This window comes from Lepidothrix coronata, unplaced genomic scaffold (genome assembly GCF_001604755.1).
Source record: "Lepidothrix coronata isolate B3197 unplaced genomic scaffold, Lepidothrix_coronata-1.0 Scaffold175, whole genome shotgun sequence".
In the NCBI taxonomy this organism is placed as follows: Eukaryota; Metazoa; Chordata; class Aves; order Passeriformes; family Pipridae; genus Lepidothrix; species Lepidothrix coronata.
The window spans coordinates 1,148,573-1,169,536 of record NW_016690355.1 but is presented as its reverse complement, the minus strand read 5'-3'; the positions used below and the strand labels follow the sequence as shown (position 1 = coordinate 1,169,536).

General features: G+C 34.9%; 1 protein-coding gene across 5 annotated transcripts in view; it reads left to right on the top strand.

Moving 5' to 3' along the window:
- Positions 1 to 20,964, top strand: part of LRP1B (LDL receptor related protein 1B) — a 675,815-nt gene that overhangs the window by 564,476 nt on the left and 90,375 nt on the right. For all 5 annotated transcript variants that reach the window (XM_017830208.1, XM_017830207.1, XM_017830205.1 and 2 more), the window contains exons 55-59: positions 1 to 34; positions 1,945 to 2,030; positions 5,500 to 5,622; positions 9,230 to 9,411; positions 11,186 to 11,385. The exon at positions 1 to 34 is cut by the window's left edge and continues 150 nt beyond it. In XM_017830208.1, the coding sequence (XP_017685697.1) occupies positions 1 to 34; positions 1,945 to 2,030; positions 5,500 to 5,622; positions 9,230 to 9,411; positions 11,186 to 11,385 (625 nt within the window). The remainder of the gene's footprint in view (positions 35 to 1,944; positions 2,031 to 5,499; positions 5,623 to 9,229; positions 9,412 to 11,185; positions 11,386 to 20,964) is intronic.

The window sequence follows — 20,964 nt, the reverse complement described above, 5'->3', positions numbered from 1 at the left end:
CCTGATAACATCAATGGCTGCAAATCCCTTTCAGGTATTACTATTTAATTTTTTTTATAATCCACAGCTGTATCCAAAATAATTTGTGAAAAACCTTAGCCCCAACGTCTTTGTTACCTTTCTATGAAAGCTAAACAAAGCTACTTTGACTCTCCTACCTCTTCAATATAAAATAGGGACGTGATTCAATATCTGAATGTAATAAGTTATATTTTTAATATGTATTGTTCTCAGATCATTTGTAGTAAATACAGTGGATCATGAAAGTTTGAATTAATAACTTTTTAGAAAAAATATTAAGAAAGTTAAAATGCATATCTGAGTCACATGATAACAGTATGATTATGATAAGTGTTTAAAAGATTTCTGGTTTCTTAAGAATATTAGAATGTACATCAAACTTCATGTGAAAAGAAGGAGCAGGAAAAGTTATTACTTAGAAAATTACTAGAAAATGCAAACTCTGTTATTCTTATAGCATATGAAATCCTTCAGTCTTATATGTGTTACACAGTGAAACTCAAGATGTGAGAGCACTGGTTATTTCCTCACCCCTCTGATGTTATTTTTATGTACCTCAGTGAGTGGGATTGTCTGGAAAAGCAAAATATCAACAGGAACGGAACAGAAACCCATTGCTGGGTTCTGGTGGGTTTCCTTCACAGCCCAGGCAGTCTTCCAGTTTTCTTTCTAAATGACAAGAAGGCTGGAACCTCTGTCTGCCTAATAATCCAGTTTCAGGTGCTTCCCTGAGTAAGCAGAGAAAATACAGGAGAGGGCAGAAATTCCACAGCTGTTTTTTTTTTTTGTTCTATTCCCATCTCCCACCTTGCAAGCCACCTGTACATTTAGAAGCTATAGATCACTCAGATGAGAAGGGAAGCTAAGGCACATCACAGAAGTGGTTTTTTGGAGTGGTTAATACGTCAAACTTGAGAAGTGGCCATGACAAAACTGTGAGTGCTGTGCAAGGATGGCTCTGCTGCAAGGAGATGCCAACGTGGGCACGTTTGGCCTAATGTTGATTTTTTGGCATAAATTACCTTAAAGCCTTTACACCAGAGCAGAGCATTGCAGCCATTCTCCACATACCACCAGCAGTCAGGGCTGAGGATGATGCATCAGGTCATTTATGTCTTAAAAGTTGAGCATAAAATGCAAATATGTTCAGTACAAGAGCAGAGTAGGCTGGGCAACACATTACATTCTAGAATCTATGAGCAGTAGATACAAGACCTTTAATACATTTTAAATTATCATTGGTAATATTTTTTTTTAATTTTAGTTGAAGTCTCTCTTAATAGAGCTAAAATAAAGACAGCTTTAAAAAAAATATTATTTTTACTATTATGTATGTCAGTGTGAGAGATATGTCAAAGTAAGTGACGGCATGAATGAATATCTGAAGGTAATTTTTTTTCTAAATTAGAAATCCGGGGTTAAAAAAGTCAAATCTAGCTTCAGTTCAGAATTATAGAATCACAATTTTTACAAAGAGCTGCTTCTTTATCACCAGACTGTTCAGAGTATTGAAATCTCAAAAAACAATGGTCGAAACATGCTCAGTTTGCAACTATAACAATTAATAGTCTCAACGATAATTTAAAAGTAAATGTTGAAATTAAAACATATGGAATGAAATATGTTTCAAATTTAATCTCTGACATTAAATTAGGATAAAATATAGTATGGTTCCCACATTGCAAAGGCAAAAGAATTAAATTACATTGAAAGATATACTAATTGATTGCTTTGTTCATTTTTATACTGCATCATTGATCTTTCTTGGAACATTTGAATGTTTTAAATATTTCTTTCATCCATAACATTGATCAAAGCATGTAACATTTATTTTTCAAACCATCTGTATTTCAGCATTGTATTCCTGATTTTCCATAAATTAACGTAAAGCTAGTCTAATATATTCTTTCTCCCGGGGTTTAGATGAGGAACCTTTCTTAATTCTGGCTGATCATCATGAAATAAGAAAAATTAGCACTGATGGATCCAACTACACTTTGTTGAAACAGGTATAATCATAGTACCATGCTCTAAGTTTAACTCAATACTTTTATTCTTTTCTAAAGTGTGCAACTGACAGAAACATCATCCTACAATTGGCGTTGTGAGCACCACAGAACAACTGCAGCATCTTCAGAGTTGTTGTAATACTTTAAATTGACTATTTTGTCTGAATTTGACAAGATTAAAGCTCGGGCAGTTGTTTCGTCAGTCATTCTGATGTACTAAAAAATTATGTTATTTGTGATCCTCTTCCATCCCAATATGTTTTGCTCAATTTGTAAATTCCAGTAAAAAACCCAAGCAAAACAACAAAAAGCCATTTGGCCATGTATTATTTGGGCTGCTTACTGTCACAATCTAAATCTATTTTTTAGACAGACAATCCCAAGATTTATGTTATAGCAATATGTGAACTTATATCTTTAGCTAAATCTATTTTTTTAAGTAATTACTCTAAATTATTATAACAGGCAAAAAATGTGAAAAAAAGCAAAAAATAGAATGTCACCCAGTAAATGCAGAGCTGACATTTTTAGCAGTTTCTGCTCTTCTTCTGTGCTTCACCTAAGTGTAGTTTCTTACCACAGATTAGATTTCCAAAATATTTTTAATAAAAATATCTATTTCCTTGAATAATATTCAGTCAACTGTAGTAAGACTAGGAAATTATTTAGTACCTGTTAGGCTCTTTGTGACTTCTTGTGTCAGTAAGCTGTGCACCCTAATGTCACAAGAGACGTGCTTAGGTCTTCACAACAGTAATTACAAAATTACCATCTTTCATTAAACACTGGCTTTATTTAAGCATAGAAAATGTTATGTTAAAGTCTGTCTGTTCTTCTGAAATCCTTCTGACTCCCTCTCATTTCCATCTCACTGCCTCTCCCCTCTTTTGCTGGTGTATCTGTTAATGGAAGCCTGTGGAAAGAGGGGAACAAACAGTAAATTTTCTTGATGGTCGGTGCTGACAGATTGTCTCAGGGCATCATCAGTCTTCAATTTAATGGACTCCTCTTCAGTGCATTAGAGACCACATAGCTCCAGCCACTGAAGAAAATCTATGTTTTCCATATCACATTAATTCACTGGTCTGATAAATACCTCTGCTATTGAACCTACTGGCCTTTGCTCCTACAAATACAGCATTTGATTTGAAAGCCGAAGAGGAGCTATACCAACAGAACCACACGTGGGGTTATCTCCCTCAGCAGGACATTCTTGTGTCCTTATGATGTTAGGATAAATTGGCTCTTTCCTGGACATCTACCAGATGATGGCAAATACCAGAGTGGCTCTGGCAGAGGAGCAAACCCACCCTTCTTTTTGTGTATTTGGTCTGTGCTTTGCCATTCTAACAGTTGTTCATAAAAACTCGGAGTAAAGAAGCTGAAAGCAGGAGCTCATTCAGTCTTCTCTGAGTTATGTGCCAGCTTTTCCCCTCTATTTTCTTTTTTTTTTTTAAATATACATAAACAGTACAACTGTTTGAATTGTGTCTCATGTATGTTCTTTGCTTTCCATTTCCTTCACATCCTAGTCATCAAAATCATTAGAGTTTCTGTAAGCAGAGTAGATAATCTTCCTCATTTTTTGGGATTTTTATCTGTTTTTTTAATTGGGGCACCAAGGGAACACAAATCACAGCCTGTGCTGTGTGTAACAGAAACAAAAACACAGGTTTAAGATGAGAGACTAAGGCAGCTGATGCCATTTGAAACCTTCCCTAAAAAGCAGATTGCACGTGACGCAACAATTATGTTAGAAGGACTTAAGTGACATCTCAGAAAGAGGAGATGATGTCTGGACAGAGAACTCTATTACAGATGTACAGAAATATTTTACCTGCAATTGATGTTCTGATAAATTTTGAAACTAACTGACCCAAAATAAAACACTTGAAACCAAAGACGTGCCAGCAGTCAATTCTTTTTATTAGTCTGGATCCTTAGGAAAATTTTACAGTGTCATAGAATATATAGATATAAGGCCAGTTTTTCAAAAATTGCTGACTTCAATTTCTAGAATGTATTAAATAATATTTTGTATTCAATAGTATTTTGTATTCATTCACCTGTTGTCTCCTTGTTTAAGAATTTGGGTTTGGGATTTCTCTATAGATACAATTATACTAATAGTAAAAGAGACAGGACAAATGTTTTGCAGCACAGTTATGACTGACAGAGCTGCAGCTGGTTTTGATAAAACAATGCATACATAGGTATGGGATTTTTGAAAATGAGTGGTCCTCCAACCCTGTATTGTTTCAGGCTTACTCTAATGATGATTTGTGCAGCCTAATTGCTCTTTTTTCTCTACATTTTGATCAAGAGATAGATTTACAGTAATTACACAGTGGTAGATGGCAGATAAGCCGTGTATCAAGTTTCTGTGCAATTAAATATTGTTGTTCTTAGTTGTTTATTTTAGAGCTGGCTGGTCCAGCACATCCCCTTTACAGGGATGAATTACATCCACGAGGGAGGTTGCTGATCCACCTGAGAGTAGAATGTCACGGGGCTGATAAGGGAATTGATTAACTGATATTGCGGTTTTAAAAGGAGTACAAACAGCTTCCGTTCTTTTTACCGCTGCTGCTCCATATTTCATTGATAACAACATCTTGGTATATTAAGAATAATTGTAATTTCACTACATATCAGGACGTTAAGCAGGTTATGGGGCAGATAAGGAAATAAGAGCCCTCATCTGAATGCAACCCCCTTCCTTCTTATCTGCCATTTGGGATGAAAAGCCATTATTATATGATTGCTCTTTCCAACCTAGTGGAGTAAGGAGTAGCTCAGATATGATCACCACTCTTTCCTAAAATGTATTGGTGTTGTAATTGGAGCCATAGGAGACTCCCAGATGCCTGCTGGATCTCTGGCTTTCACACTTTGTGTATATATTACCTCTGTGTCTGAGTGTATATATACATAGTACCTATAACGGAGCGTGTAAATAGTCAAAACCTCTCTATTCAGGATTTAAAATCAAAACTTTTCGAACACCACTATTTTGAATTCCTGATTAATTTATATTTCTAAGGATTTTTTTTCGTTACTTAAATATCGTAGATGTTATACTATTTCTGTTTCTCTCATCTAATTTGCCAAAGAAATGCCAAAGGTAGTAATGAACAGAGAAATTGAGCAAAAGTCAAAGTGTTTAGTGCTAAAGTTCATTTTAATAATAATAAAGAAAAAAACAGAAGCTTCGCTTAGCCTCATACATCATCTACATTTTTGAAGTGAGACAGTTCTTTGTCACCATTTATTTCTGTTACAATCTTTATTTTATGCTGATTTTTCACAAGTAATAGATAGAAAAATGAGGTAATTGCTTCACAAATATACAGTCAGTAAAATAAAGCTTTCTGAGTATTAAATGCAACGTATATTTTATTCTGAATGTTATCCAGCAGTTTATATTCAAACATTTGAATAAATAGGCTTTTTTTTTCCCTATTTTTAGGGGCTGAACAATGTGATTGCAGTAGACTTTGACTACAGAGAAGAGTTCATCTATTGGATTGATTCCAGCAGACCAAATGGCAGTCGCATAAACAGAATGTCTTTAAATGGAAGTGACATCAAGGTAATTGGGGATTAATAATGTCACTACTAGAATTAGATTTTTTTTCAGTATTTTGGGAAATGCTCCTGCATGTTTTTAACCCAGATTGTGAGGCTTTGGTATATGAATACAAACACAGCAGGAGTTAGCAAGTCCTAGTAAAATTTAATTGCATTTATATCTTATTTGAAGTAGTGATAGGGACTAAGAGAAGTGTATTTAGGAACTAAATTCCTTATAACTTATTTGACAGTTGAGTGAATTGGCAGTTCCATGCGGTTTACTGGATGCCAAATTAAAAAGAGCTATAAATAGGTGTTAAGCTGTGGAAATACATTGGTGTATTACTTCTTATAAATTTTTTCATGGTCTTTAGGGTTTTTTTGTCTCACCTCCACTACACTGACAGTGAAAACAACTCCATGTCTTTGCTGTGAATAATCCAGGGTAAAACTGCACCCCCCTTTCTGCACATCCTGTCTGTTCTGCCTCTGTAGTGGATTAAGTTCACAAATCCACTATTAAGCACATTTGTTGACTCATGTGAATGTTTTTTCCAGCATTGGTGATAAGCAGTAAGGAATCTTTTGTTTATTCTATTATGTCTGACCTTCTGAAACATGGAGTAGCTGAGCAGTAACATACCTTGTAAATTTTGCTCCCTCACTGTGCACCAATAAATATGCAGAGAGAAAAAGATTTCTTCTGTTTTTCATTTGCAGCTTAGTGCATGGACTGAAACATCCTCAGAGCACAGTTTTTGAAGGTTAGGTTTGAAGCTCACAGGTACCAGTGAACCTTAAGAACATAATTTATGGCACTCTGATGCCCGGGGGGGGGATAAAACTAAAATCCAGCATCTACTCAGAAGTTCTAGTGAGTCCCTGCAAAGAGGTTTCCTGAAAAAAAATAGGGTCAGGCAAGTGTAGGGTTCAAAATCCATTAAATTCTTGAATCATATTTAATGCCTTTAAACAATTTACAAAGCATCTCTCCATTCTGGATGAAACTGTGTTATGCTGTTTTAGGACTGGGGATGACCTCAGATTTTTTTATTTCTAATCTTAACTATTCCAAAAAGAATTTTTCCCAGTCAAGAAGTTGTAATAACCAAGAGGGAGAAAAAAAAACCCAAAAAACCAACCAAACCTCCTATTGCTATGATTTAATAACTGTTTTATTTTTTAAGGAAAGATTTCAGAAATTTGAACAGTATAAGAAACAATTAGGATGGGAACATATAGGATATTTCTTTTTTCCTTCATTATAGTTTTGCAGTTTACAGGACAAGTGTCATATTGATGGAGATTTTGCTCAAATATGCTAATGTAAAAGCAAAAATTATGAAAATAAATACATTTAATTTTCATACAAAAGTTTGTTTTTTTCTCTGTAAAACCTGTCCCAGATTTGGCCTCTGAAAGCTAAAAATACATGCAAGAAATTATGAGAATTATATGTTGTAGCTGTCTAATATTCTATAAGTCATCTTTTATCCAAAATGATAATTTTCTATCTCTCTGACTTTCTAATAGCTCACCAAAGGATATATTTAGTTATTGATGTTATTAAAATTAAATTATTTCAAATTAAATTATTATAATTATTTGCTTAATTATTTAAAGATTTATGGGTTTTGTTATCCAGATAACCTGTTTACATATTTTATTTTTTTTTGTCATGAGAGTTTTTATGGTTGATAGACTTTTTGCCTTGAAGTATGAATTTCTTATTTTACTACCTTCATACTTCTTGTGTTACTCTTTACTATAAATAGATCTGCTATCAGTGTAAATGATCCTCTTTGATATATTATCTAGGATTTCCCTTTTAGGAGATGGCATCTTTTCAGCACACCAACTCTGGCTTTCTTGCCCTGGGCAACCTGATGGCACCTCATTTTTCTTCTTCATCTGATTGTGGAGGAGATATTTATAGAATTTAAATGACAACGTTTTCACATAGATGTATTCAGACATTAAAACAGTATTTTATGTATAGTGTTGTAGATGCAAATGTTGTTGGAAAATGCTGCAGGAAGCTGGATTGTGCACGTTAAATGTCACACTGGTGATCTCAGCGACTGGAATAAGCTTGAGGTGACTCTCCAAAGGAAAAGTCATCAGAAAACAGACTAATTACTTTGTTTGATGCTGTTATGCAGTGTTTAGGTGTTGTAGATAAACCCCTAAATTTGCAGTTATCCATTTCTACAGGAAATGTCCCATGTTACAGTGCAGCAGTTGCTGCAATTACACATTTATAAACCAGTGAAGCTGGTACTGGGAAGGTATTAGAAAACAAAATATTTTATTCATATAAAAAAAAATCTGTGCATGCCTGAATTTAATTTTTAAAACAGATTTGATAACATGATAAATAATGTAACAACCTGAAAAGGTAGGTTTGAATATTCATAACTATAAAATGGATTTAAAGTATCTCACCATATCCATTCTTATCTTGAAGACTTTTCAGTATCTTCAAATGGTAAATAAAATTAAAGCTAACACATTCAATTGTACATAATCAGGTTTATGGCTGATAGACTAAAAGCACATGCTTTTAGTGCTGAAGATGACAATAAATAATCTACAGCACAGTAGTAAACCCATTATTAGTACTTAAGAAATCTCAAATATTTTCAAGAACTGCTTTCTGTTTTGTGGTTTTCTGAAGTTCTAGTTGCACAGACCTAATCAAGCCCTAACCAAATTTCCAAATATTACTCAACACTTGACATGAAATACTCCCAGCCAAGCAAGACGGAGTCATACAATCATGATGAGATTCATGATCACATATATCCAGAGGAATTTGTTCAAGTCTCAGAATTATTCAAGTCTTCCAAAACCTTGAGAATAACATATCCCTGCTGGCAGAGCGTGGGCTTTCCAGTAGGTGACTGAATTGCTCCTGTCTCTTACTCCTGAATCATGTGTTCCTTTTGAAATTTAACTAATTCTTGGAAAGCTCCTCTTTCTTCTGCCACATGAATGTTGGAAATAAGAGCACACTGTTTACTTTCCAACTAGTAACCTCTTCCTGGAACTCAGCTGAGTGCTCCTATGGTCTATCTGTCACAATGACATGTGGTACCACTGTGATATTAAAATGAAAGACATTCTGATGTAGACCAGTGAGAGAAGTGGGGAGCTGAGAAGCAAATGTGTTTGAGGGGACACTGTGGGGAGAGAAGCCTCATCTCCATTCTGCTCTTTGGAAAGAAAAGTGAACCAGTAAAGTGGAAAAAAGCAGTTTGTTTGCTTGTTTGTTTGTTTGTTTTTACATGAAGAGAAAACTAGAAGCCTAAGATGAAAAACGAAAGGTCCAAAATTTGTAAGTTAGTGCATAATGCAGAGAAGCCAGGAATTTGCTATTTACTTCATTGAGGTATTCTCCATTCTCCCTTACTACAAGGAAAGTGTCACATTATCTTAGTTCCTTAGGAAGTGTCATTACTTGGGAAGTGTCAGTATTTAACAGTGAGTAATACCCATTTTTCACAGGTTGTATGTGGCTGTATCGAATATCCAGCCTCTCAATATTCTGGTAGCAGTAACTCTTGAGTTGTTGTTCCTTTCCCCAGTATTTAGATGAATAATTTATGTAATTTTTGCTTTTCTAGGTAATCCACAATACAGCTGTTCCCAATGCACTGGCTGTCGATTGGATTGGGAAGAATCTCTATTGGTCTGACACTGAAAAGAGAATTATTGAGGTGTCTAAACTCAATGGTTTATACCCAACTGTCCTTGTGAGCAAGAGGGTGAAGTTTCCCAGAGATCTCTCCTTAGATCCTCAAGCTGGGTATGAAGAAGCCAATTTGCAGCAATTTGAATTTAATTCTAACTTGATGTTAATTTTTTTTTTTTTGTAAAGAGTAGACAGAAAATACTAATTAATATTTATTACCTAACTTTCAGCTACATTGGATATCAGTAGTCTGAATGTGTATTACCAATGCTTACTATATCATCGCTACTTATAAAATTGGTATAATAATAATTGGTATAAACTATCTACTTTACTATTTTTAAGAAAAAAGGCATTTTCTACTGGTTCTTAGAACTAGAATTTAATTTTCTTGTAACTGTACCCTTTTTTCCCTGTCAAATCTGGCAGGGAGCCTACAGATCTTTTTTAAATATACTCAAGATACCAATACATGGGTTCTCCCTTTGGTTGCCTGGGCACCCAGGATGTGTTCCCTGTGTATGCAGAAATCAACCTACAAAGTCTGTACAGAGACTCCCAGTTCTTCAGGAAAGTTTATATGTATATATATATATATATATAGGCATAATCATCTTACTTGGCTCCTTTTCAGTGTGTACAGATTTAGATCTATGAGGCCAATCTATTTTAATAATATTTCTTAAAGTAAATATATTTATGTATTTGTTTATTTTAATATGGCAAGCTGCTGAAAAATATATCTGTGTTTTTATTTCAAATTCAGAGTTATTATTTGAAACAATATTAATTTTATCTTATTTTTTTTCTAACAAAGGAGAAATGCTTAATCAATTACATTGCTGATGCTCTGCGAGAGTAATGATATATTTCCAAACAAAATGTGTCCTGTTGGAGTCAGTGGAGAAAGATCCCTTTCTCTGCTGTTTATGTGGAGTATGGTGCCAACATATTGCACCTGTAGCTGCTCTTAGGACCGCTATTTCCTCCTGCACACAAATACAATTCCAGGTGGTTATTAAGAGTATGAACTGCATCTGGGTTTTGGAAAGACTGTCCAAAACCTGTAGAGTAGAATCGTATCAGGTTCCCAGCTGGAAAGGTCTGTCCTGAGGTTCTGAGTAATGGCACACAACAGTAGCAACATGCATCCATGTACTAAATAATAGGACTTTTTTCTTTCTTTATGACAGTTGTGCTCTGCATTGTGGTTAAATGGCATATTGAGGAAAATATTGCTCCTCAGCGTTCCAACAGCCTCTCTCCGTGTTTCACCCATTTTTAAGCCCTCTGTGTGAGAACCTGTTCTAATGTTCTGGCACTAGTACTTCTTAAAGCAATATAATTTCATTATATGACAAAGAAAAGTAAGTGTAGCACCATATTTCTGATAAATTTAGTAGTGATGCCATTTATGCAAGATTTGAGATTCACAAAGTCCAATTTGGGTAGTATTTACAATTCTAAGGTATCAAGACTGAGCAATTTAAATGCACTTTTTATTAGTCCATAATTAGTTTAGTAAAATCACACCTAACATGAGGACTCTCCTATTCAAACCCTTTACATTTAGCACACTTATTTACAGGCAGATCTAGAAAAATAAAAAAAAATATCTTGAAAGTCAAAATATTATAGAATAATTACCTAATTATTCTTGAGATTGAATAAATATATTAACCATGGAATCACAGAATGATTTGGGTTGGAAGGGACCTTAGAGATCATCTGGTTCCAAGCCCTCTGCCATGGGCAGGGATGCCATTCACTAGATCAAGTTGCTCAGGCCCCCATCCAACCCACTGAACACTTTCAGGGGTGGGTCATCCACAGCTTCTCTGGTCAAATATTTATTGTTATTATTCAACTGTTGTGCTTTGTTTTGCAGATACTTATACTGGATTGATTGCTGTGAGTACCCTCACATTGGCCGTGTTGGGATGGATGGATCCAGACAAACTGTTATCATAGAGGCACAGATATCCAGACCTATGGCTCTTACAATAGATTATGTCAACCACAGGCTGTATTGGGCTGATGAAAATCACATTGAGTTCTCTGACATGGATGGATCTCACAGACATAAAGGTTGGTCACAGTTTGTTGGATTTTTTTTTTATTTTATTTTTGAAAATTTTCTAATCAAAGGTACTTTCTGTGTTGTGCGTAATTACATAAAAGCTGTCCTTTAAAATATTTTTGCAACATTTTTTTGGGCATTATGTTCCTTTTATCAATATTTTAAAAGTCTCTGTTCATTTTTCCTCTCTGTTATAAATATAAGTAGTTTTTAAACATGCAGTAATACATGCCTGTGGAAAAAATGTCGAACGGAAACTCTAAGGAACAGACTCAGCAGTCTGAGGCAGCCCTGTCAATTTTATACCCTGGTATAAATATTCACATGTTCTCTATCAAGATATAGAGTGAAACTTGGCTGTTAAGACTGGAAGGGTTATGTCCTGTGTGCCATATGTCAGAATGTGGCTAAAATCAGCCTTTTCTCCAGCCTCAGAAAGGCTGGACATGCCCATTATTCTGTTCAGCATGAGACCAGTATTGCAAATCTAATTTGGGGCTTTCCTGGTAGATGGGTGAAATAATAACTTTTGAAATACTTATGTAATTAAGTAATCTCTATCCTTATCTTTTGCTTCTCACCTGACAGATAATTAAAAAGCTCTTGTCATTTATCTATGAAGTATTCTAAAAAAAAATAAAAAGTTTTACACTGTGATGAATAGTTCTCATATTCCAAATTGTATAATTAAAAATCTTTCATTTTAATTCAAATATATGAAATAATATCGGTCTACTGAGTTTTTCTTGGGGTTTCTTTTTGAGAAGAAACTGTTACCTGAGCTCCCTTCCACAAGCTTTACTGCTATGCTGGTAAAATTTCGTGGATTTGCGCTTTTTTAGGCTTTTATCTCCTACTGGGTGCCTCCAGGTTTTCTCCAAACCAGAGTATATGAACTAACTACTTGATTTTCAGATTGATGCTTAGCTGTAAAATGAAAAAAGCAAAACAACCAGTTTTCTAGCTCTAACACTCATGAATAGTAAGTGATAAATACATAATGAATAATTCAATGAGAGTTATTTGAGATGGTAGATTGGAGAGACTATAGCAGTAGCTATGAGAGCTGTAAACATTCCCATTAATCTCACCATTAACTTCTGTGGGTTTTGTGCCAAACACTGGTCAATCATAACCTGCTCACCTGAGCAGCACTGGCTCAGACGTATCCCCGGATGCCAGCTGGATTCCTGCTGACTGTCTCTCTTTCTGATAGATGAAGCAAAGCTCCATACTTCTCTTGATGTTATTCCCTGTGCTGCTATCCTGCTATTTTTTTCCTCATACAATTATCCTTAATCTTACTCCTGGATTTTTCAAAGGAAAGAAGTAAATAATAGCCACTGTGTCTCTCAACCCTAAACTGACTGCAGTGGTCAAACTTTTCTCAATCTTCCTTTTCAACCTTTTCAATTCCTTCAGAATTTTCCTTTCTCAGAAAATGCCATCCTGTCACTAAATTCAGGAGATTATCTGCAAAATTCTAGTCATGCTGTCTTTGGTGTCCATTGCCTCGCTCTCCAGCCTGTGGGTTTCTCTTGCCCAGGTGGTAAAAATCAGTTTCAACTGCTTTATATTCCCAGAGTTAATGTCTTACCCTGAGGATATGTGACCCTAGAGAAGAAGGAAATTTGTCACAATGCCACAGCAAGTTTATCCAAGTTTGGTACCAGTGAAATATGTGAGGCAAGCTCTAAAAGTGATAGTGACTTTGTGGAAACTTGGTATCACACTACTTTTGAGGACGTGTCTGTTTTAAGTCCAGATGGTATATAAATATTCAATCAATAAGAAGCACACTTTGGGAAAAACATCCTGAGGTATTTAAATGATGTAGGAGCAAGATTTTCTCCTTAGCTAATCAGTATGAGGTTGGAAGGGACCATTGGGATCATTTGATCCAACTTCTTTTTGGCAAAAGCACAATCCAGATAAGATGGCCCAGCACCCTGTCCAGCTGCATCTTAAAAGTGTCCAGTGTTGGGTAATCCATCCTTTCCCTGGAGAGACTATTCCAATGCCTGACCGTTCTCACTGTGAAACATTTTCCCTTTGTCTCTCAGGAGTAACTTATTCCTATCACCCTTTGCCTTTTCCATGTGACTCCTTGTAAAAAGGGAGCTTCCTCTTTTTGTAGCCACTTTTTAAATGCAGGAACATGGTGATGAGGTCTCCTCTCAGCCTTCTGTTCTCAAGGATGAACAAACCTAGTTCTCTCAGCCTTTCATCACATGGCAGCTTCCCAGACCTTGGATCATTTCTGTGGCCTTTCCCTGGATCCATTCCATCCTGCCCCCATATAATGCCATTTTTTAATTTCTGTTGTCAGGAGTTTCACTCAAAATGTGATTAACAAACTAAAATCAAGTTGTAGAAAAGTTTCTGTGGATTTAACAAATAAGTGATAGAATTCTTGGCGTCTGAAACAGATGCACCATTCCTGTGGGTTGTCCAAATGGAGCACTGGGAGATTTGCAAAGCTCCTATGTAATAATCAATTTGTCTTTAATCAGATTCTTGTCCCTCCTTCCCTTCTTCTCCTGAACCAATTACCAAATAGATGTTTAATGTCTTCATGTTTCAGCACAAGACTAGAAATATTTTGGAAGATGAAATTTAACCATTATAAATTAATTATCTTAATAAGGGAAACTCAGGGAAGTTCAATGGTGGGTGTATAGAGGAAGTAAAACTGTGATCCCCTCTAGCTTTCTGATATCTGTAATCTGTGTTGATAAGCACTTAAATGAGAGAGATTAGGTTTATATCTTATGATAACTCTTTCTTGGAGATATATTGTTAACATGGATTTCATGGTCTATTTTTCTTTGTCATTTTGAGACTCTTTGCATTATCAAAGTTAATAAAGGATGGTTGAGTTTATTCTAACCTTTGTGTTTTCAAGTAGAAAAGTGTAAAGGCACAGATATTGGGACCATAAAAAACAAGCTCATGGATCAGAGAAAAAAGTCTGAATGGGACTCCTGTGAATGATGCAATCTGAACTGCTAGTTATGCAAAACTAAGTATTTTTTTCCCCCTTTTTCTGTGACCTTTGAGGATAAGGCTAGCTTACTCTAAGGTGTTTTTTTTTTTTTCTGAGAATATGATTTCTGCATCTTAAATTACCTGCTGCAAAATGTATCATAAACTGCCACAGAGATTTCATGAGACCCAGCAAATAAGTACCTTGTACGATGGTTGGATTTTGTATTATTAAGAGATGTTATGGTATGAGATAGAGTGCAGTGTTCTGTACTCCACATTAGATACTTGAGGACAGACCCAACAATTTTAGGCTAATTACTGACATGCTGTATGTTAAACCAAGGAGTGTTTATTCCATACAGTGGGAGTTTATATGTATTTAGATCTTAGTGTTAACACTTTTTTTTCCACTAGTTTTTTAATTTTTTTTTTTCTTGCAAACCTTAAAGCTTTTTCAGGAAAAAAGAACATCTGCTGCTTTTCTCCTGTAAAGTTCCTCTGCATTTCAATAGAGAAATGGTCTTTTATAATTGCCAAGAGAGTCCTGGTAAGAACTTTGAAAACATGCTAACTAGGCCAGAAATATTACAGTACTTGGGAGCTCTTCTTGGTGCTGGGGGCAGCAATGACCTTGCTTAGCTATTTGAAGTTTAATGCTTGGTTATGTAAACTGTCTTTAGAGCTTAGCCAACTCAGCAGTGCAGCATTCATAAATGTTATGCACTGTAAATGATTAAGCAGGTATTGAAGCACTGATCTGGTTAAGCACTAAGCTGGTTTACTTATGTGGGCTTTTTTTTCTTTAAAAAAACCCTACATTTAAGAATTTGTCAGACTTAGCTGCTTTTGGTTCTCACTGCCCAGAGGAGATGCAGGCTTCACAATTCCCCAGGTATCTGGATGGTTCGTGCAGGTTTTCCTATCCTTCAGAGCTCTTAAACCCCAGAGCTGCCTACCATTTCCACATTTCACTTTGAAGATGAGAATTTCAGTATAATGAAACTGTAAAAGGGAAATCTGATAGTCCGGTTTCAGAAGTACAGAAGCTTCTCTGAGCTGAGATTAGTCCGTGAACTGTGTCAACTTCTTTACCGCTTTATACTGTAAAAACAAAAGTTGAGCACTTCATTGCTTCATCTGACAGGGACATGAAAATGAAGCAATGAAAAAGTGTTGAGCTTTAAATAAATCAAATATTCATAAATTACTCCTTTAGCTGTGATGTAGTTGAGAGAGCAACTTTCCTACAGTATCTCAATTTGAAAAAAACCCCCAAACATTATCTTCAAAATTACATTCTGCCTGAGTATTTGCAAACTTTAGAATTAGTGGGTATATGTGCAAGTTTTGAAGAATCAAGTTACAAGGGTTTTGAAGATTAAAATCTCTTTCAGTTTTAGCACCTGTAATTTGAAAAAATGCTAATTGTAAGGACTTTGTAGGTAAAAAGTGTTTAATTCTGAACTCTGCCACCACAGTTTTATAAAAGAATAAATCCAGTTATTTATAAATTGTCCTAATGGTGAGGTAATCTAAAAGATTACAGAAACCAATTCCTTCCACATTTACACTGGAAGAAGTCCAGTCTGAAAAGAGGGTTTCTCATAGCAGAAAAGAACTAGTTCTGATATGGCAACAATTTTTTCCCAACCTTTGAGGAATCTGTGGAAATTAGTCATTGTAGCCACATGTGACAGCACAAACTGATAATTGCTACACCTCCACTATTGCTTCCTAGATTCAGTTTTCATAATTGTTCCAATAAAATTCTCCAATCCATATGTATTCCTACATCTGATTATTTTATTTTATTTTTTTCCTTCTCTTTTAAAGGATACTATTCAGGAAAAAATACTCAGATTCACCTGTATTAAGGGCAGTTCACATAGTTACATTACTCTAAGGTTCCACAGTCTCCAGTTTCTGCAGCCCAGTTTATGAAGATTGCAACCAGCTTGGTTTCTGTATATTCCACTGTTCTTGTGCCAATATGCCCAAATTGGATTAGATGATAAACTTCCAAAAACAGGTTTTCTACATGCTCATTAGAAACCTAGCAGAGGTCACTTTAAATTTCCATATGATTTTCCCCATGTGCCATCACAAATTTTAAAGGATGGGCATTAGTTTCCATGCAGTTGTTCCTGTCAGAGGGGAACAGAGAACATAAACCACAGATTTCCTGTTTTCTCTCTGTTCATATCAACACAATCAAAAATGAGAGGGTTTTGATGAAGGAGGTTGCAGTGTTGAACAGCTCCTGTAGTTACAGATAAATGAGATAAACCAAAGGGGCTTAGCAGTTTACATATCATAGTTGGATGATGGCAGGAGAGGGAAAGATAAAGGAAGGAAGAGCTTGGATGTGAGTGAGGATGAATATTGAAACCAGCAGCAAGACACAAGTCTAAAGTGAGGGGCTGGGAGGCATGTAAATATTCTCTATAAATGTGAAAAATAATGAAAGAACCTTTGAATCTCATTAGCACACTGAGTTGTTTTACTCGAATTGTGACTTGTATATGTTTGAGAATAATTTAATCACTGCTCTGTACTGCCATGGAGTTACTGGAATATAAACAACTGTTCACAGTGAATTTAAAAAGGTAATAAAACATGTTAAAGTGGGACAATAAAATATTTCAGTCCTAGCTTTGATCAGCTGGTTTTATATGCAGATTTTGGAAAATTTATGCATCTCTTCTCATGGTGTCACTATATGTAGTAGTCAAGTTTAATACCTCAGATACATTAGTGCCTTAAGATGTTTAGATTTAAGCCTAAATTTCCTGTTTCTTTTGTGATAGTTTTGGGACTTAGAACAATTTTTTGTGTGATTTTATTATACTGAAATATTCTGTTTTCACTACTCCAGTTACATTTTTGACTGGCAAAATGTCCTTCCATTTAATCCTAGGACTTGTATCTACCATACTTTACCCAATATGGATGTGTAATACGTATATATTAAATTGGCAGAAATAAATGTAAATTGAAATTTGCAGAAATAAATGTAAATTGAAATTTACAGAAATAAATGCACATCTTGTTATTAAAGATATGAGTAATACCATCCTAAAAGTGTATTTTTAATTTATTTTTTGATGTGAAACATAACTTTAATTACTGGACTTCATCTATATATTCTGTGAATATTTTTATCCTGCTCATGGAGTTTGACAGGTTTGTGGCTTTTTTTTTTAAAAAGCATCAATTTCATAAAAGTAATAGTGATTATAAAATGCTTCATCTTCAAAAATTAGTGTTTTAATGTAACATACTTAAATTTAATTACATCCGTCAAAATTATGTACTTTGTCACAAGCTTAATAGAGATAATCTTATTGTCATTATTCATTATTAATTTTATGGACTAAGCACTTCAAATTCTTTATCAAAAGGGACAAGCATCAGGAGAAAGTACTAAAAGGAAATAAAAAAGTATTGACTGTGTCTCAGAGAGGTTACAAGTTGAATATAAAATGAGACAAAAAGTTAACAGGGGAATTCACAGGCAAAGAGGACTGCAGGGATCAGTAATTGCAGCAGAGAAGAAGATCAGCCACTTCCAAGTTCATTTGGTTTTGTAGATTTAATTGCTATTTTCTTATTAAGTGTTGTTCTTCCTTCATCATTTCGTCTTAATGCTTCCTAAGACTTTACCACTGGTTCCATTTAGATCAAGATGTCAGTAGGCTTTTTAATCTCTGTTTTGTTGGCGTTCAGAAAATCAAGTTTCAGAGAGTGGAATTCAAAACAATATAGCCTGGTTTTTCAGGTTTAATCAGTTTGAATTTTCTGCCTTTGGGTGCCAGAATTCTTAAAGAGAAACTTCTCTAATGCCATGGGAAAGTAGAAACTCATTTAAAATGTTGCTTAACAACAATTAATTGCCTTTAGCAATTGCTTGTCAGCCCTGGAACTCTAACTGGGTGAATGCAATTTTGGGAGGATCAAACCAGGAATCTTTCACCCTTTCTATTCTTGTGGATTTGGCAAGAGGGCACAGCAAAGGTTGCAGTCTGTTGTTTTGTTGGAAGGGGAAGGGGCACATCTCTTTCTAGTTTGGAAGTGATCAGCCATCTTCAGCTTGGGCAGGAGCTGACCACCAAAGAAAATCCAACCTTGATGGACTTGACAGAGCACAGATATCTTTTTTGGTTTTTCTTTTTTTTTTTTTTTGTTTAGAAGAAGTCAACCTTTGTACACTGGTTTTACCACCTGACAAGGAGACCCTTTTTCTCTTATTATCCATGTTAGAGTATTTGCTTTTACTTTTGGAAATACTTGTGTTTCAGTAAGAGCTGAGGAAAGCTGGGCTTCACTTCTGTATGGCTTTCTTCAGTAAGCATATTTTGTTGCTAAGAGATCACAGATGGAATGATTTTCACTCCTGAAATCAAAGTAACATTTTTTTATGTTAAGTGAAGATTATGCTTATGCTCAGAAAATATAAGGGAAACAGAGTTCACACAAGAGAAAAGTAAACATTTGTATCACAAATATGACTTACAGCCTATGAATTTATATTCTTGGATCAAAATTCATACAAAATGCAGGAGAGAGAGACAAACATATATTTTAAGTCTGTCATGTTTCTCATATGTCTACACAATCACGTTGCCTCTTGGGGCTGCTTTTCTCTTTAGTTCATGCAGCACTTTATCTTCCTTTATTATGTTATCTATTGTCATTTTTATTTCTCTTCAAGTATCTAATAATTTTTATTTCCCACTGCTTCTGATCTGTTCAAGCCTTGTCTTTTTTTCCCCCTTTTATTTCCTGCCTGCATTCCTCCCTCTTGTTTTCTACAGCTTTCTGAAAGGCCTGTGCATTCTTTCTCCTTTCTGCCTCCTCTTTCTTATCCCATTTTTCACCTCCTTGTTTGGTCAAGCACTGTTTGGGATTAGCATTCAGTGTAAGAGAATCCATGATTTATGGATAAAATGAAACACCATTAGAGAATTAGATGGCAGTAGAAGGCCTGTTAGAAAAGAAGGGATTGCAAGGGACTTGCTCATGTCTGGTAGGAGGAGGCTGTGGTGGGGAAGAGAATCACAAAAGTAAACTTCAGGTGCAATTTTTTTGTCATAAATTACATAGGATGCTGATCTTGCATTCCATGCTTTTTGTCCCTCATAATTGTTGACTAAGTTGCTGAATTGTTTGTTTTGGTTTTTTTAAACAAATAAGTAATGCAGGGTCTTGAAAATCTAAGTATCAGTTTCAGTTAATAAGATTGCATTGGTGGCACAAAATATAGCATTTTTTTCTGCACACATGGTACCTAATGTGTGTTGCAGTGTATGAAAACTGGTGTCTGTGTTCTGAGATGCACTATTTTGTATCACTTTAATAGAGGCCCATAGGGTGACATTGTCATAAGAACACTAAAAGAAAAAAATAAACTATTGAATCCTTAGGTAATTCTAGAAATTAATTAATACTAAGTGAGTGCCATTCTCATGGCTCTGGTTATAATACGACTATTTCAATTCTTCATGAATTTGCTGGTGGAGATCTGACCCTTATGTTGGTGTAATGTAATTTTTGTCTTTAACAGAATATATTACTTTCTTACTAATGGATTTTCAAGCAGACATCTTGATTAAATGTTTTCAAATAGGTGATGCAGGGGAAACAGAGGTACTTAGCAGTTATGGCTAACCTGTCTTTACTTTAAATTTGCACAAAGCAGTCTGTTTTCACAGTGCTTGCCAAAGAAAGAGGAGCAATTAGTCTTACTTTCCTGTTTAAAACTGTGATTCACACCATAAAGTGTGCTGTAGGGTTAGTAATTGCTACTGCAACATATAACCAGTGTATGTCATTTATGAAGAGGTAGATCAATAATGCAGTTGAGGCTGTCTTGAAGTTAAAGGAAAGACTGAAGGAAGAAATTGGGTGTTTTTCCTGCTACATACATTTATGAAAAATCAGTAGCTGTCAGTGCCTGAAATTTTGGAAAGCTTGAGACAGTCACATCCTCAAAGGCAAAGAATAAACAGCATGAGAGACTATTTTACTGTTCCATCAGAAAATAAGATTTAAAATTACCTCTGTTTTGTGTTCTTTTTTTTTGGTCATTCAGAGTTGACGGGAACTTTGATTCTGTAACCTATTACATGTTGATGGTTCTTATGTTCCCTCAGTTATAATGTATGAAAAGTAAAGGAAAAATCATATTCAGCTATGACAGAACTATTCCTTAAACAGTGAAGTAAATCAGAATTGGCTGCCATTGAATGACTTTTTTCAGAAATTCCTCTCAATCTTTACAGGTGTATCTACTGCAAGAAAATTCATCAAGTTTTATGGTCAGCTTAGAGGAAATTTTTTAAGTTTTCATAATATGTAGTTATTATTAATTCTTATTTTATAAAAATTTATTTTTATGGTCATCTTTGAATTTTTATAAGAAATATTTATGTCCAGTTATACTGGATTATTTTCTGTGTGTTTTACTTCAAGTAGATTTTATTTGCATATATTTATTTGTACTGTGTTTTTAACCTAGTCTATTCATTGCTTTCTTAATTGATTTTTTTTAATAACTTTCTCTAAGTTTCATAGTCACAAAAGGATATAAAGAGCTTTTA